Consider the following 17,955-nt stretch of genomic DNA (forward strand, 5'->3'; position numbering starts at 1 on the left):
GATGTACTGAGCTTTCTCTTTGCTTTGTTTCCTCCATTACAGCCAATGACATCCATGGGGTGCCCTAGTCCCTATGGAACACATGTGAGGTGAGCAGGCTGAGGATAGGGATGGAAACTTTTTACAGCTTGCCATTTTGACCATGTGTCAAAAGAAAAATGAAATTTTTTGAGTCCAAGTCCTCAGCTCTGTTGGCCCAGAAACTGTCCAGAGTGAAAAGCCTCACAGAATTTGAGCCTCACATTCAATCAGAAGATACCCAATATTCTTGACTGTATTAATATGTGATAGGGGTCCTAAATTTCTAGTGAATGGATTATGACATGGAATACACACATCCACACCTCCCAACTTCATCTGGCAAAGTTCTTTGATGGGCAACAAATACCAGGTATCATCCTCATGAACACTGCATCCGGATATGGGAGAGACCTGCTGAAGTGTTGCCCATTGCCTTTCTAGTAGGCAGATGTTCCTGGCCACTCACAGGGCAGCAAACGCCAGAGTTCAGTCCTGCTATCTGGCTTCCCTCTTTCTTGCTCCAAGCAGAGCTGGCTCAAGGTAACACTTTCTGTCTTCAGGACAGTCTATAATCCAATGGTTTAGACCAGAGATTTCTCCACCCTAGACGCATCATGGTGTGTCACACTGTGATCAGATCCTGGTATTTCCTAATATCCTCAATCATGTATTTAGAAATCATGCATAGATTGTAATAAGGCTAGCCCATTGTCCGTGCAGTGCAGGAACTTAATCAGTGGTGGCTAACAGGGCTACACCTGTTACAGAACGCTAGTTTCATTCATTATGCTCTATGTCATCCTTACGAGTTCTAGGGACAAATGAATTTGCCCCTCTACACACATAACAGACATTTTAGTTTCTTAGAATAATGTATTTATTTTATGCAATATACATTAACAAATGTGGCATAGGGAAGAACTGGACTTGTAGCATACAACTCTATTGATCTCAGGTATTCTCATCCTGAAACCCATTCTAACAAGCCCCTGCCACAACAGACGCTATTTGGGAAGAGTTGAAACAACTGCTGTAAATATTGGTGGAGAACTCAATTAGCATCCTTGGCATAACTCTGGAGACACAGCTGCTGAAGAAGGATTCCCCTGGGTGTGGGAGGGACGACAGGAATAGAACTCTACAAGCTGTTCTTTTGACTTCCCAAATACATTTTCTGGCAAATTCTGGTCATTCTTGGTTTCTCAAACACTTTGTCTTCATACAGTCTTAGACCTCAGGTCCATGCTAGTGCCATATTTCCAAAAGTGGACATGGTCTTCTATGCCACATTTTGTCGTGAAGACTCTCCAGAAACAAAGTATCACCACTGGTTTATGCAATCATCAGTGCTCATAGTGTGCTGAATGGTCATCGACTCTCAACTCTCAGTTGAGTTCTGATCAGGTGGCATCAACATACTTTAGTTTAAAATGTTTGATGAGGGGCCTCCCCAGTGGTGCAGCGGTTGAGCGCTGGGTTGAGAAGCTGCCCGCAGCCTCTGCAGTGCGTGTTCGAGTCCCGGCTGCTCCCCAGCCACTGGAGGAGGGTCCCACATGGCACGCAGACCTCTCCTGCCGCCTGCTGCTCCCCTCAGCAGTGTACTTCGGTCCTTCTGCCTGCTCTGCTCCCCACTCTGGCTTTGGTGAATTCTCTCACCTTCCCGTGCTTCTGATTGTACCCAGTGCTTGTATTAAAAAAAAAAAAAAGCACATTTAAAAAAAAAATGTTTGATGAGGAAAATCTAGGCAACTTCAAGAAATATTTTTGGAATATTGGAAATGGCGTTGGGTGCTTGGAGGGGATTAGATGTTCCTCCATGTTCTCTCATAAAGTTCAATCCCAGTAGATTATACGTGTCTGATGAGATCCTTTGTTCAGAATGACATTTTTATACAATGCACAAAGGACAGGCCAGAGCCAGGACAGAGAGGAAGGGACAGAGTGGGTGGGCATCTCATGTGGCCTGGCAGAGACAAAAGCTGTGACCAGAAAGCAGAATGCTGCTGAGGGAGGAGTTCACATGAGGAAACAGACCTGTACTTGGAGCGACCAAAACATCAGAGCCAGAGGGGAGGGGGACCTCCTGGCTCCTCTGATCCAAATCACAAGAACATTTTGGATATAAATAAATCCAAATATAAATAAATAGCCTTAGGAGACAAAAACAATAGTTTATTTAGTGTAATGGTTTCCCATTGATACTGTAACAAATTACCATAAATTTACTGACTTTAACAGGACAAATATAGTTTCTTAGAGCTCTGGAAGCCAAAATTTGAAATCAGTTTCAGCGGGATAAAGCCAAGGTGGTGACAGGGTTGGTTCCTTCCTATGAATTGGAGGGAAAATCCATTTCCTTGCTTTGTTCAATTTCTAGTGGTCACCTGTGTTCCTAGGCTTGAGGTCCCTTCCTCTGTCTTCAAAGTTCTTCACTCCAATTGCTCCTTCTGTCACCACATCATCTTCTCTGTCTCCTCCTACATCCTTCTAATAAAGAATATTGTGATCATGCCAGACACACTGCACAATCCCAGATAGTCTTCCCATCTCAAGATCTTTAATTTAATCACAGGAAAGCCCCATTTGCTAGCATTCACACACTTTAGAGATCAGGACATGGGTATATTTGGCAGCAGGGAGGCATTATTCAGTCCACTATAATTACCATAATTTAGGTTTCAGAGCTAGAACCTCAGAGGTGATCATTTGTTCAGGGGAGAAAATAGAAATGTCATTTTTAAGGTTTAAAAGTTAATGAAAAGTCACCACAGTCAGGATATTGCTTATAGAGAAGACACTTTGAGCATCAACTTGGTTAGGGCACTGGCTTCCCCCAGGGAGCCTTAGCAATGAACCAGACTTGGTTACCCCATGGAAGAAGCTGTCCTGGGGTGGGGTTTAGGGCTGAGTCTCATATATGCTCAGTGACAACAACAGATGCTCATTCTATTCTTTTTTTCCAGCAAACATTTGCTGAGAGCCTACTCTTTGCCAGACTCTCCCCCAAGTTGGGGATTAAGACATGGGAGACATGTACTCATGGTCTATTTCAGGAGATCAGTAGATGGTTCAAGCCAGGCAGCACAAGAGGGGTACATATAAAATGTGTAGGGGCACTGAGCAGGAGAGTCATTGCCCTTTCAAATAACAGGGAGCCCAGATAAACACCTAATTTTTATCCTGCTCTGAGAGTAATGTGGGAGGATATGCCTTTTTTCTCTCTAGTAAAGCAGAGAATACTGTGCAGGGAAAATCAGAAGGGAGATTGGGATTGTAGAGGAAAACTACTAAGAAATTGACAGGAAAAGGTGAGATGCCTCTGGATTAGAAAGCCAAAAATAAAGACTGGTGATTGGATCAAGGGAAAAAACGAAGTCTGTTTCTTCATTCATGCACACATGAATGAAATAAATATCTACCGAGCATCTAAAAATTGCCAGACACTGTTGCAAGCCTGGAATATGGTGGGAGTTCATAGACAAAATAATTCCTGCCCTTATGAACTTAATGTTCTGCTGGGAAAAGATAGTAAACAGGTAAATAGTATGTCATCTGGTAATATGTATTATGGAGATAAAGTAAGTAAGGAAGAAGTTTGATAGAAAGGATTGTTCCTCTCATTAGCTGCATTTATGGAGAATCTTCCATGTGCCAGGCAGTGAGGTGAATGCTGTAGGATGGACATAAGTTCATTCATTCATTTGTTAAATATTTATTGAATGTTAACATGTGACAATCACTGTGCTAAACCCTGAGGAAACAAGGTCTCTGTCAAAATGGAACTTCCAGACTCATGTGAGAGTCGGTGTAGGGTAAATAAAAAGTATCATGCTTTTCTGCCCTCCCGCCATTAGGATTGATGATGGATCCCTGCGGTCCTGAATGCATGCCTGATGGCGGACACCTGGAGTAGGGTGTAGGCATGCCTAAGTGGGTACACCTGGGCTGAGAGACTGGGCTTATAAGGGCAGTGTCACGGGGATGCCAGCAGAACCACGAGCAGAGTGAAAGAGACGCAGAGACCACCAGAGAACGCCAGGGAGCCCAGAAAGAGTGAAGACTTGCTGGAGGGTGGAGGACTGCCAGCCTCCCAGCCCCCCGGCCCCCCTGCCTGCTGTGTACCCAGTAAAATCCCAATAAAAGCCTGAAAAGCCACTGAGGGCTCCAGGACTCCCTCCTCCTTCACCCCATCTGCTCGGGTCATAGAAAACCTGCACTGTACAGTTCCTGCTGCTACAGTCATTCATTTAGCAATTAAATATTCGGAATGCATAATTACTAACTGAAGAAAAACTCTGAATAGGATGTAACATGTACACATATTTAAATTGGGAGATCAGAACAGGCAGTATGGTAGTGCCACAGGGATTGGGCAACTAGATCAGCATAAAAAACAGCTAGAACCAGATTTGAACATATAGGGAAACTCATAGATGGTAGGGGGGACATTGCAGGCTAGTGGCCAATAAAAGTTACCTATACAGAAAAAATTTAATTGGATTCTTCCCTCATATTTACACATAAATCAGTTCCAAATGGTTGAGAAATTTCAGTATGAAAGGAAAACTTTAAATCTTGTCAGAGAAAATATAGACTCTATTAGGAATAGACAAATTTCAAAAAGCACTAAACATAAGCAAAATGAAGGCTTACACATTGATCTAAATGAAAGACAGAGAAAGATAATTTAAAAGGGAAATAGTTGTTAAGCTGGAAGGAAACATATTTATCTCATAAAACTTTAAAACTGGCATGTAAACGGTCTTGAAAAAATATATATACGTAAGATTCCTAAAATCAGTAAGAAAAAGACAACTCAGTGAAACAATGGGAACAAATCTGAGCAGATTCCCCCCCCCCCCCAGAAAAAAAGAAACTCCATGAGAAATAAACATATTAAAGATGTTCAACCTCCTCAGCAATGAGGTAATGAAACTAGGTTCAGGGCCTCCCTTGTGGCGCAAGCTGTTAAACGCCGGTTGAGCACCGCACTGTGAAGCTGTCCATAGCCTCTGCGGCTCTGGTTCCATGCTGGCCGGCTGGCGAGGGTCCCACGTGGCGCAGCAGACCTTTCCTGTCTCACCTGCTGCTCCCCTCAGCAGTGTATTTCACTCAGTCTGCCTGTTCTGTTCCCCGCTCTGTCTCTGGTGAATCCTCTCACTCCCCACACCTCTGGCCCATACCCCAGTTCTTGTATGCATAAATAAATCTTCAAAAAAACAAAAAGAAACTAGGCTCACAAGCCATCACTTTATACTTGCTATGTTACAGGGCAGAAACAGGGGCACCCCAGACCCCACCAACCTACCTACTCTAAATAGCTTCTGCCATCCCCCACACCAACACAAAACATACGAGACTTTAATTGAATACAATTAAGAAACAAAACAGGAAAGGCAAAGAATCTAGTTTCTAAATCAAGCACCCGGAGTTACCCATCCCCTGGTGGGTAAAAGTCCACCCAAGTAGGATTGGCCCAGAGCAAGGCCCCAGAGCCTGCCACAAGTCTAAAGCCTCTTCCAGTGGGGACCCACAGAAAAGGATCAGAAACAACCAGACAAGTCTGGAGAGAAGAGAGCAAAATCAAAATCAAGACAAAAACCGCCATTGTCATCTCCCCACGGGTCTCTCACCCACATCTGTGTCACCCAGTCCACGACCAAAAGGCAAGCGCAGTTTCCTCACGGGTCTCTTGGCTCCCTGTGCCTCCCCCAGGGCTCCTTCTGGCTCCATCCTGCTTCCTTCCTCAGTCTCCTCTGCAGCTTCTTCTCTCCCTGCTCAGCTCCACCCTCCCTTGGGTGGGGCAGGAAACCTGGAACCTCCCCCTTCCCTGGGGACCACCCTGTTACATACAGCTAGATTCAAAAATTGAAATGTCTGACAATAATATCCCGGCACCAGCAGATCTTAGACGCTGAGCAAGTTTGGTTGGCTGGGACGTTGTTTCTTCACTTGTCTCACTCTCGCCCAGGAGACTGGGATTCATCTTCACCGCTGACTGTAGACCTGATGGGTACAGAGGGTTGGGTGAGGGATGGCACCAAGTTCTGAATGCATGATAAAGAACACCCAGAACCGTCTACGCCCGCCATTTTGCCTGCTCTTCTCTAATGCTTTGACTTTTCTTTCTCTCCCAGTGATGAATGAACTAAGGAATGAAAGAATGGACACTCTGAATATCTTCTTTAACGCGACTTCCCGTTCCCCGGACTCCCATCCCCTCCACCCCCAACCCCTCCACACACCCCGGCCAAGGACCAGGTGCTCTGAATTACCCTAAATTCCCATCACCCCAGCCTCGCCCCAACATAAGCAGGAGAGGGGTTCTCTGCCGTGGTCCTTCCGAGTGTGTGGGGCGAGGACCCGGATGGAGAAGGGGCCACGGAAGAAATAGGGGGTGATTCACCAGGACGAGGAAGCCCCCAGCTCCGCGTAGCGTCCCGGCAGCCCCGGGGGACCCGGGATCCCCGACGCCGGGGTCGGGGCAGGGGCCTAGTCAGTCCTGGAGAAAGACCCTCCGCCCCGGGCCTCGCGCTCAGCCGCGGGGGTCCCGCCGCGCGTTTCCGGGCGCCGCCCCCACGGATCAGCGAGGCTGCGGGGTGGGCCGGGCCAGGCGGGGCGGAGCTGCGGGGCGCGCCCTCGAGGCGGCGGGCCCGCGGGGAGGGGGAGACGCGCACCCGCCGCCCGGCCGGCCGCTCTGGGACGACATGTTCGGCGTTTCCTTCCGGGTAGGACCGCGCCGGCGGGACGGCCTGGGGCCGAGAAGCCTGAGCCGGGTGGCGGGGATGTTTGACGGGGCCCTCGGGAGTCGGAATGGGGGGCGAGGGTGAGGATTGGGGGTCGGCTGGCAGGGAGCGGGCTGCCGGGTGCCCAGAGCAGAGGCAAGTGCCCACCTTTCCCGCTGGGGGCCGGGTCGCTCTCGGAGTTGGGGTGGAGGGGGGAGGCTCTGAAGCCATGGCTGTCCCGCTACTTTTTCTGGGGTGCTGCCCAGCTTCTTCTGGGGCTGTGGGGTGGGGAGGCTACAGCCGCCCTGAGCGCTGACCTGCGGGGGAGAGCAGCACCTGAGACCCCTGCTCACCTTGTCCCACAGGACCCGTCCCTGCTCCTGGCCATCACCATCCTTGGGGTCACAGTGCTCCTCCTGGCCCTGAAGACCATGAACTCAAGGAGACAGCTTGTCACCCTGCAAAACCCTGAAACCAAATACCCGCTGCCCTTGATTGAGAAAGAGGTAATGGGTTCGCCCACCGCTCCCTTGTGAGTGGTGCAAGCAGAGGACAGGAGAGGTGGGACATGTGCTGGCCGGGAAGACAGGACCTTGGGGCAGGCATCTCAGAGCCTCGGGTTTGCTCCCCACCGGCGTTGTGGGTGTATGTGTGCTGGGAGAGCACCAGATTCCCTGGCATCCCAGCTGCCCAGCAAGGTTTCTACAAAGCTGATGGTCTGTGGCTGTTTTCTGTTTTATTAGCAAATCAGCCACAACACCCGGAGGTTCCGCTTTGGCCTGCCCTCGCCAGACCATGTCCTAGGGCTTCCTGTCGGTAAGCGGGGCTTGGCATCATCACTGGGACTGGGGCCTTGTACAGCTGTGCGTTCTGCTTGGTCACAAACACAGCTGAGGTATGAAGGTGGTCCTGAGGGCTTCCAGAGCCGTGAGAGCCCAGGGCTATCATCCTTTCTCATTGTTCAATTTGGGCTGACACAAAAACGGTATCTCAGTGAACATTGAAAAGAAGTGAATTTAGAGTCGGAGGTCTGAAGTCAGCACAGGCTCCTTGCTGAACAGTCTCAGGCAAGTCCCTCAACTTCTCTGCGATTGTCTCTGAAATGGGGTTTAGTTCTGCCTGAAACTTGGGTTGTCTTGAGGATAAAGTGATTAATGAATGCAGGGATTGCAGACCTACAAAGAGTATCAGCCATAGCAGTCCAGGAATTCTCAGTTACCCTGTTTCTGTAACACTACCTGACAGTTGTTCAGTCTGAAGTGGAAAACCTCTGCTGAGCCCAAACTTAGGGATCCAGAGCTTTGTACAAGCTGTTTGTTTGGCCCTCCTCCCATGACCCCTGTGGCACTCTGCACCCCGAATCTCTGTCCTTTATGGGAATCCTGGGACCCGTTACACTGCCCTTGCTCAGACCTAACATTTCATGCCTTTTCTGTAGGTAACTACGTCCGTCTCTTGGCCACAATTAATGATACTTTGGTCATCAGGGCTTACACACCTGTGTCCAGTGATAATGACCGAGGTTTTGTGGACTTAATTATAAAGGTACATAATCCCTACCATGCTTAGCTGCCTGACCCACACCAGCCTGACATGGCTTTCTGGCAGCATGACTTCGCTGTTAATCTGCTGGGGTTGCCAGAGGCTGCTGACAGCAGCTGTGAGTGTAGAGGATTTTCTCCATGTGGTTTCCAGCAGCAGATGCATTTTTGAGTTGTGTGCACCATCAGGTCTGATGGTGTAGAAATCAAGCTGCCTTGTTTTTCAGATCTACTTCAAAAATGTACACCCCAAATATCCAGAAGGGGGGAAGATGTCTCAGTACTTGGACAACATGAAAATTGGGGACACCATCCTTTTTCAAGGGCCAGTTGGGCGCCTGTTATATCATGAACCAGGTATTGGGGGGTTCATAGTGGGCCTCCACGAGGAGGAAGATTTCAGCAGTAGTCCCATTGCTCTAGAAAACGCCAAGGATTTGAGTTACATGGACTTATCCTTAAAGTGTTCATACATTCATACACACATCCAGTTCCAAAGATTTGGGGAATGATTTGGTTCTTCTTTATCTTTGTATCTCCATCACAATGCCTGACACTTAAAAGGTGCCCCTATGCTGAAGAATGGATGTATGGGTGCAGCTCCCACTCATTGATGAATTTACTCTTTCACTGTGGTGGGTGAAAGTGAGCTGTGAGGCTCTGTATTAGCTTCTGTGTCTTCCTTTTTCTTCAAGAAAATGTCCAGAGATTTCCTGAGGAGGTACAGGCTCAATTCCCACTTTGTGCAACATGGCTGGCCCAGGAAGCCATCCTAGCCTGCTCTGTGTCTTAAAAAGGCATAACCTCATCCTCAGATTGACTGGCCTCCTGAGGCCTCTAGGGAAAGTTGGGTATCTTCCACAGGCTCTCAGACAAAACCTGCAGAAGCCACAAGTACCCTCTGTTTCAGGGAAGTTGTCAATCAAGCCAAACAAAATGAGTCAGCCGGAAATCAAATTGGTCAAACACTTGGGAATGATCGCCGGGGGCACAGGTAAGAGGGATAAGGTGTGCCCGGAGACCTTTTTGACTTTAGAGGCATTTGCTCCCAGAAGGGCTAATGTGAACTTCCTCCCCTGACTGTTTTAGATGGGAATACAGGTCAGTGATGGGCCTTAAAGCCAACCCTATTCTCCCTGTTCCCCCTGACCAATATGGTAGCTACGCCAGGAGCCACTGAAAGCCTCTAAAGTCAGGCTGGGGTACAGAGAAGAGTCCGTCCAGGCTGGGCAGACCTATACATGGCCCCCCAAGGGCTCCTAGATTTACTTCAAACCTGACTCCCCCCAATTAAACACCTAAACAAAGAGAACAAACATGTAAGAACACCTGCAATGAGCCTGGAACCATAATCAGCACTTTTTGAAAAACTATCTTTGTCATTAATTCTGCTTTGTAATAAGGACCCTGCAGAGCTCAGACTTGTCCTTGACTCCCTGGTCACACTTTAGTTAGTGAGGGTACTGTGTGTGCAACACGTTCCAGTTCCACAACCAATTCTTTCATCTTGCCATATGAAGGGTTTTTGATTTATTGTTGCATTAGGAGGGAAAAACAAAATGAAGGGCAGTTTCCCACTTTCATTTTGGGGTACAGAAGTAAGAAAGTAGTCAGGGCCAAGGGGCGCTGTTAAGCTACTCCAGACCAGGGACAGTGGGCATCGGAGGAGCCAGCCCATGCTAACTGCTGACTGTGTTCCAGGCATCACACCTATGCTGCAGCTCATTCGCCACATCACTAGGAACCCCCGTGATAGCACTAAGATGTCCCTCATCTTTGCTAACCAGGTCAGTGCTGCAGAGCCATCCTGAGGCTGATGGAATGCATCTGAGTAGCTCTGCATTCAGGCTTCCCTGGCTGGGCTGGCTGCTGGGGGCCTGTGGCTGTGGGAGGCTGAGGGCTCAGCTGGGTTGCTGGTGGCCAGAGACTTGAGTCCAGGTCTGTGTCCCCACTTTTTTTTTGAAACTTACGCACCAAGCTTAACACACAGTTCTATGTTTTCCTAAGTATAAAATCATAGAATAGCAGCCCTCAGTGGAAATCTCAGAAAGTACAGAAGCATATAAATATTTGAGTTATGTTTGACTTATGCTTTGTCTGTTTTCTATACATGCTGTATATTTACATTTACCTATATTTTGTTGTGTGTTTTCACTCAACATTACCACATAGGCATTTCCTTCTCATTAAAACATCTTATAAATCCTTCTCATTAAAACTGTTTTCATCATTGTCTATATCAAGTTGCACCATGATCTACTAAATCTTAAATGCACATATTTTAGTTTTCACAGTTATAAATGATAAAGTGATGAAAAACTGCAGAGGCTTGCTCACTTTCAGATCATTTTCTTAAATAGAATCCCAGAAGTGGAATTAAGAATCATGACGTGTTTTGAAATCCAGGTCTTCTCTGTAGTATCTTTCAGCCTGTAACACATTTCTTCTGGATTGGCACCTTTCTCCAAATGAGTTTCCAGTGTTTATTTTCCTCTCCTTTAGCTCCCCACAGCTGTCAGTGTTATGTCACCTTCCCTGCAGGAGATCCTGGGCCTGCATGGAGCTCTTCCAGTGGGCTTATGGGGCTGGGGCGGCTGTGAGAGTGAATCACCTCTGAGTGAATCACCTGCCGTGCACAGTCCTGACCTGCCAGTGGAGGGCAGTTGCCATAGCTCTGAGGGAGTCTCCCTAGTCCTTCCCTAGGAAAGAGAGAGTGTTGTGGAGAAGTGGCTGAGGAACTTTCTCTTTGACCCTGAGTCTTCAGCAACAGCACTAAAGTGAGGGCCTCCCCTGGTGGCACAGTGGTTGAGCGCAAGCTGCCCGCAGCCTCTGCAGCACCAGTAGATCCCCGGCCCCCAGCAAGGATCCCACATGGTGCACAGACCTCTCCTGCCGCCCGCTGCTCCCCTCAGCAGTGTGCTTCGGTCCTTCTGCCTGTTCTGCTCCCCGCTCTGGCTCTGGTGAATTCTCTAACCCTCCCGCGCTTCTGACTGTACCCAGTGCTTGTATAACTAACTAACTAACTAACTAACTAAATAAATAAATAAATAAATATATATTTTTTTAAAAAGAGAATTAAAGTGAGAGCTGTGGTGAGAGCCGTGGTGGCTTGGCCAGAAATGTCCTGACCCTGGTGCTCAGTCTGGGGAGTAGCACACCCCTGGAGGGGCTCTGCTCCTCTTGCTTCTTTTCTAGACAGAGGAGGATATCTTGGTGAGAAAAGAACTTGAAGAAGTTTCCAGAACTCACCCACACCAGTTCAGACTGTGGTACACCCTGGACAGGCCTCCTGCTGGTATGCACACCATTGCGATGACCCCCCACCCACACTGCGCGTCAGCTCTAGCCCCTGACCCTCCTAAGGGACTAGTTCCTGGGTTGGTTGGTTGGCTTTTAGGCCTGGGCTTGGGATTGAGGCTTTGGCTCTGTTTCCATATTGGAAATGAGGGGCTATGAGAGAGAAGGGATTTGGGGTGACCTGCTTATAAGGAAAGTCAAGGGCAAGTGTCTGATATCTCCAGAGCACTCCATACCACACTGAACATCCGGAGGGGCAGGGATACTGAGAGTCTGGGTTACCCTAAACACACGCCACACACTATACAGGGCATCCCTGTAGAGCCCTTTGACACACTGCATCTGTACAGCCACTGGCCTCTTCACCCCCCACCTCACCTGAACAGCAGACCTCCTGTACTGGACCCCAGCCAGCATCCAGCCACCCTGTGCACACCTACCCTAGGAGCTCACCATCCCCTTATGCTGCCTCTTCCCCTGAGGTGCTTAGCTGCCTTGTCACATAGCCCACTGCCCAGCAGAGGGCGCTGCTGGCCAAGCCACTCCCAAGCCTCAAGGCACAGAGTACTGCTGCAGCAACTGCCTTAATCCACACATCTCAGGAACCCCCACCTTGCTGTCAACTTCTCCACTTCACCAGGGCTTACAGCCAGCAGGCAACAGCCAGGGGCATCACACTCCCAACAGTGAGCCTGTGATCGGGGATAAATACTAAAGGGTCCTCCACATCCTCTACTTCCTGGCTTTTTGCCAAAAAACAATATTGCAGACATCTCAACCTGCAGAAAGCCTTGCCTCCCTCTCCCTGGCCTTATGGAGGGAGGGCTGGGGGTCAGAGGTCAGGGGCTCTAACTAGTACCCTCACAGTTCTTTTTTTCCTCAGACTGGAGTTACAGCTCTGGTTTCATTACCACCGACATGATCAAGGAGCACCTCCCTCCTCCTGAGAAGTCCACACTCATCCTGGTGTGCGGCCCGCCACCCATGATCCACACGGCCGCCCACCCGAGCCTGCAGAACCTGGGCTATACCAAGGACATGATTTTCACCTATTAACACTCCTCCTGCTTCCAGCAAATTTGCTTGGCCCCCTTCATCTGTTCCAAAGTGAGTTCAACTTGACCGTTAAACTGGAATTGTGTTCAAAAGTGCCATGTAAGGCACCCTCGGGTTGCCAGCAGGCCTCTATTTTGTGTGTGAACCTAAGAAGAAGAGTTCGAGAAGTTGGAGACAAAGTGGCTTCCGAGGCCCCTTGGTTTGAGGAGGCTTGGAGGAAACCATTTCATGTCTTTTTCCCCATAGTTTAATGAAATAAACCAGTACAAAGCAGATAACCCATGAGGTGTGGCTCTGTGGGGAACCCACGAGGCAGATAGAAGGCCTTAGCCTGCCCTACATATGAGTTGGCTTGTGTGTGTCCAGTCAGAAGTGGCAGAAGTGCCAAGGAAGAATTCCAGAAGAATCTTTGCAGTGCCATGTCAGCTCCCAGTAATCCCCAGACATAGTGGGACACTCAGAGACCCTCCATGTACACCCTTCTCTTGGGGGAGGCCCTTCAAATGGGAATATTTTTAAAAACACATCAGGGCAGTAAATCCACAGGGTAGGTGGATCCCAGCAATCCTACACAAGAACAAATGAAGCAAAAAACACTTATTTTAAGCATCCTTTAAATGCCATGGCCAGTTCCGTTGTCTCAGGGTAAGAGTGACTACATACAGCAACTTCGGAACTTGGGAACAAACTTAGATCCAGAGGCTCCTCCTTAAATCCTTTACATCACTGAGCCCAAAGGAGCCAAGTGACCACTAATGCTGTCCGTGGCCCGGAGGGTGTGCCGCTGCGTGGGTGTGAGCCGGCAGACCAGCTTCTGCGCTTCAAGTGCTCTGTTTCTCATAAAAAGCCAGAGAATCTCTGGGGAGTCTATTCTTATCACAGATGAGGAACAGGCTCAGATGGAAGTTGTACCCAGTCGTTCAGCCAAATAGATGGTAGAGCTGGGCTTCTGGCCTTGGTCTGTTTAATTCCAAGATGTATTAAAAACGGGTACAATAGCAGCCTTGTAGGACTCAAGTTCTTAGTAGTGGACACTGCTCAGCTGTGTGTATATGTGAGGGAGGAGAGAGAGGAGCTGGGCTCCAGGACAGTGAATACGGCTCAGTTCTAGAGTGCGCAAGTGCAACTATGGAGTACCCACAGGGTGGCCTGACGGTGGTCTCACAGAGGGCCGCTGAGGGGGGCGTAGGGGAGGTAGCACATGCGCATCCACACGCAAAGAGCGTCCTCTGAATGCCTTCCTCACAGGAAGGCACTCTTTGGGCACTACACTGAATAAGCTCCCACCGATGTTTTTTTTTTTTTAAATTTCTTTTTTTTTTTATTAAATAATAAATTTTATTTTTATATTCCCCCATACAACTGCACATGCCCCATTCTGACCCCAATCCCTCGCCTCCCGGCCCCCACCCCCCAAAAAGTGTCTCTGGTTCATAGTTTTTTGTTGATTTTGATTTTCACTTTCTTATAGTTATTCTTTTTCCTGATCCCTTATTTAAGTTTTCTAGATTCCTGCTATGAGTGAGACCATCCGGTATTTTTCTTTTTCTTTTTGGCTTATTTCGCTGAGCATGATCCCTTCCAGCGCCATCCATGTTGCTGCAAATTGCATGTGTTTATCTTTTTTGAATGCTGAGTAATATTCCATGGTATATATGTACCACATCTTCTTGATCCAGTCATCTATTTTTGGGCATTTGTGCTTGTCCCCTGCTTTAAAACCCACTGCTCTGGGCCTCCCTGGTGGCGGTGGCGCAGCAGGTTGAGTGCCATGCTGTGAAGCTGTCTGCAGCCTCAGCAGAGCAGGTTCAATTCCTGGCTGGCCAGGGAGAAACCCACGTGGTGTGGCAGACCTCTCCTGCCTCGCCTGCTGCTCCCCTCAGCACTGTCTTCTGTCCGTCTGCCCGTTCTGCTGCCCGCTCTCTCTGGTGAATTCTCTCACCCTCCCGTGCCTCTGACCTGTACCCCAGTTCTTATATAAATAAATCTTTAAGAAAAACAACAAAAACCCCACTGCTCTCACTAGCCCCCACCCGGCCACCCTGTCTCCAGGATAAATTCCAGAGACCTTTCTTGATTTGGATCCCCAGATTTTCCTTCCCTGGGCTGCCTTCTCTGGCCCCATTCTCTGCCCCAGTGGTTCCTCTCTGGAGGCGATTTTGCCCCTTAGGGAACACCTGAACGGACCTGAGACATTTTTGGTTGTTACCAGAGGAGGAGCGCTACTGGGGTCCAGAGGGCAGAGGCGGGGGACACTGCTCGGCACCCCACAGCACAGAGCACAGCCCTTCACGGTGACTGTTCCGTCTCAGAGGACAACAGTGCGGGGGATGGGGGGGTGGAGGTGGGGGAGGGAGGCAGGGAAACTGCTCTTGTCTGACCAACTTTGACACTTCTTGGGATGTGTGGGGCTGCTCAAGTCCATCTGCCTGGCATAACCAATTCAGTTCTCAGAATTAAGTATCACCTGTGAGTTTTTTCAGTTCCTGCCCATAGCCCGCCACTGTAAACGACCACTTGCTCCTTTGGGCTGTGGAGATTTCTACTGGAGCATCTGTAACGCTGAGCACACTCTTTTTTGGGGGAGATCTGTCCTCCCCCACTGGACTGTCTGCACCCTCCGCCCAGGGGCTTGCTGTGTCTCTAGCTCTCCTTTGCCCAGCATGGAAGGCACTTACCATGAACACATCAAGGAGCCGGTGGACGGGCTTAGGGGTATGGATCTCCTGAGCAGTGTGGAGACCAGGATAGGGTCTGCTGCTCTCTGTATAGGCAGCAGCCCACAGCAGGCACTTGGAATTTGATGAGGGAAAAAGCAATGTTACTTCAGGGTGAGCCGGGATGTGCTCGTGCTCAAGGGCAGGCAGCACTGTGGGACCCAGGACCTTCAACCCAGATCCCAGCCCTCTAAGTTGGGCCCAACAGGCAGGATTTGGCCTTGTGAAGGGGATTAGGAGAAAAATACCCAAATGGGGGAAAGGCTAGGCCTGGCTATAGGGCAGGTTCATGAAAGCTGGATATTGAAAAGGAACTTGCATGTAAACGATGGCATAAAGATTTGAACTCCAATCTGGTGATTTTGGAACTAAGGAGTTCTTAGCAGAAGGGTCAATATGGTTAAAATAGTGTTTTAGGACAGTCGTGCTGGGGCTGGGGTAGCAAATATATGGAGGGAAACAACCGGAAAGGCGAGGGGCATGGTAGACCAACTGAGGAAATGCAATGAGAGGTGAGGCCTGAACCAGAGCCTCAGGAAAGGAGAGGAAGGGGCAGGTACTAAGGGGGAAGGCTGATGGGGAGGGCGAATGTATGGCTGGAGTTTGGGGGTGCTTCTTCCAGGAGGGGAGAGAACAAGCTTGCTGGGAAGACAAGAGTTGGCGTGGAAATGTTGATTTGTGGTGTCCACTGGGGGGCGCTATTTGATCAGCCAATTGAGCTGAAGAGGCCGCGTGAACAATTTGGAGACTGCTCAGGGTGTGGGCTCTGGTGAAGGCGAAGCCGCATGGGTGCTGGAGAGCCTGTGCTCAGGGGCTGGGTGTCCAGGTGAAAACATTGACCCCAATGTTTTCACATTGACCCCAATGTTTTCACCCGAAATACCCTCACCCTGGCTAGTCCTGTGAATGGAAATGCAAAAGGAGGCCAAGAAGGGGCTCCCTATTATCATGTCCCCCAGCTCTTCACCAAAGAACACTCAGAACAGTTTTCAGAACTTTTTTCCCGCAGAGCATTTATGAATGCAGAGCCCTTCTCCTTTGGTGTAAGATTCTTCCAGCTGTCCCCAGGAATAGCCTGAGCCATCAGGTTTGTGCTGGTATCTCATTTGTCCCCCCACAAAAGTGCTCTGATGTCCACGTATAAAAGTACAAAAGGTATAAAAGGTGCAGTGAAGAGCATGGCATGGTGGAAACGCAGGGACGCCGGGGCCACCTCCTGGATGTCTGTCCCACAGCTCTGCTCCACTCCTTTTGGCGCCCATGTTGGAGATGCCCCTCCAGCCTCCGCGGCTGGACTTCATGGGAGGCTGTGTGCCAGCTCCCCACTGAAGCAGACACTCGGGGGCCCCACACACACCTCTCTGGGCTCTCAGCCATGAAGAAGTTCACCTCCAGTCCTCAGAGTTGGGAGCGGCCAGGCAAGAGTTGTTCAGCAGCTGGTCCTGGCTCAGCATTGTCTGAAAGGACAGCCGAGGGGGCAGCTGAACAGGGCTCTAGTCAAGACTGTCCTGCAGCGGCTGCACAGGAGGCAGCGGGCACTAGGGCTGGTTCTGGCTGACACTGGTGCCCTGTGAGTATTTGGTGTCTCAGGACCCCATGTACTAGGTCAGAATAAAGAGCACTATCAAGATAAAAATAAGTTGCTCGTACCTTAGAGCTTGAAGTTGATATTCAAGGACACTAAAGGCCTATTATAGCTGATAAAGTAAGACTGAATGGATTCATTTCAATGTGTGAGACAAAAAAAAAAAATGAAAATTGAATGAAAGTGATCTTGTTTGGATTCAGGGAGACTTGTGCTTGGATATACAGCCATCTTCCTGTGCCCCAGTAAGTCACCAAGCAAAGGACAATGACATGGGGCCTTTCTATGGGCAGACACTATAGCCAGTGAGCCCAGGAGCAAAAAGGAACAGGGCCTCACTTTCCCTGCCAGCTCTGGTGAGCAGTGAGTCTTGCAGGGATATAAGCTCTGCTCTGCAGACACTGAGCAAGCCTTAGGAAGAATGACTGGCCTGAGACCCCCTGCTAGGAAGAGGCAGAACTAGGACTTGAATCAGACCAGCCTCACTCCAGGGCAGCCCCTCCTTTCCCTGCCTCCCATGGAGACCAAGCTGTCCTCCTCCCTCCGCCTCCCCCACCCTCCCGTCATCAATTTATCCTCATTGGACGTGTCAGGATGCACTTGCATGCCTATGACAGGCACGGAATCAGGGGCATAATGGGAAATACATATGTCTCATGGGCAGAACAGGGTCCACTGGACCAGAATGAGGCCTGGGTTTTGCGCTGAATAGGCAAGTGACCCAGAGCTGTGGACATCTGGGTCTCCTTACCAGCTCCTAGACTGGGAAAAGCATCTGAGACCCAGAGTACTTTAGCTGGTTCAGCAATAGCCAAGAGAGAAAGGCCTCTGGGCTACTTTGTGGCTCAGGGTCAGCTCAAGATCTGGCCCCAGCATCCAGCACTGGGTAGCATCCTTTGGTATCCCCCAGAGACCCAGGTTCTGGGTTTGAAATGGGTTTCCCCAGGCCTTGAGCAGCATTAACCCAAGTTCACGGGGCCTCTCCTTCCCGTCTGACTGTGGAGCAAGGGTCA

At 49.4% G+C, this 17,955-nt stretch overlaps 2 protein-coding genes across 3 annotated transcripts in view; one reads left to right on the top strand and one right to left on the bottom strand.

The window, feature by feature from the left end:
- Window positions 1-6,728: 6,728 nt before the first annotated feature.
- On the top strand, window positions 6,729-12,640 carry CYB5R2 (cytochrome b5 reductase 2; the record flags this gene model as incomplete). Its single annotated transcript, XM_084229480.1, has 9 exons — window positions 6,729-6,749; window positions 7,112-7,252; window positions 7,490-7,562; window positions 8,185-8,291; window positions 8,515-8,644; window positions 9,198-9,281; window positions 9,989-10,074; window positions 11,483-11,582; window positions 12,468-12,640. The coding sequence occupies 9 exons, from the start codon at window positions 6,729-6,731 to the stop codon at window positions 12,638-12,640; spliced, it is 915 nt and encodes a 304-aa protein (XP_084085606.1).
- Window positions 12,641-16,742: 4,102 nt separating this feature from the next.
- The window catches only part of PPFIBP2 (PPFIA binding protein 2), a gene marked incomplete at both ends in the record, with an annotated part of 100,856 nt that continues 99,643 nt past the window's right edge, over window positions 16,743-17,955 (bottom strand). For both annotated transcript variants that reach the window (XM_084252791.1, XM_084252793.1), the window contains one exon: window positions 16,743-16,814. In XM_084252791.1, the coding sequence (XP_084108917.1) occupies window positions 16,743-16,814 (72 nt within the window). The remainder of the gene's footprint in view (window positions 16,815-17,955) is intronic.

The sequence above is a fragment of the Talpa europaea genome (assembly GCF_964194135.1).
Source record: "Talpa europaea genome assembly, chromosome: 1".
In the NCBI taxonomy this organism is placed as follows: domain Eukaryota; kingdom Metazoa; phylum Chordata; class Mammalia; order Eulipotyphla; family Talpidae; genus Talpa; species Talpa europaea.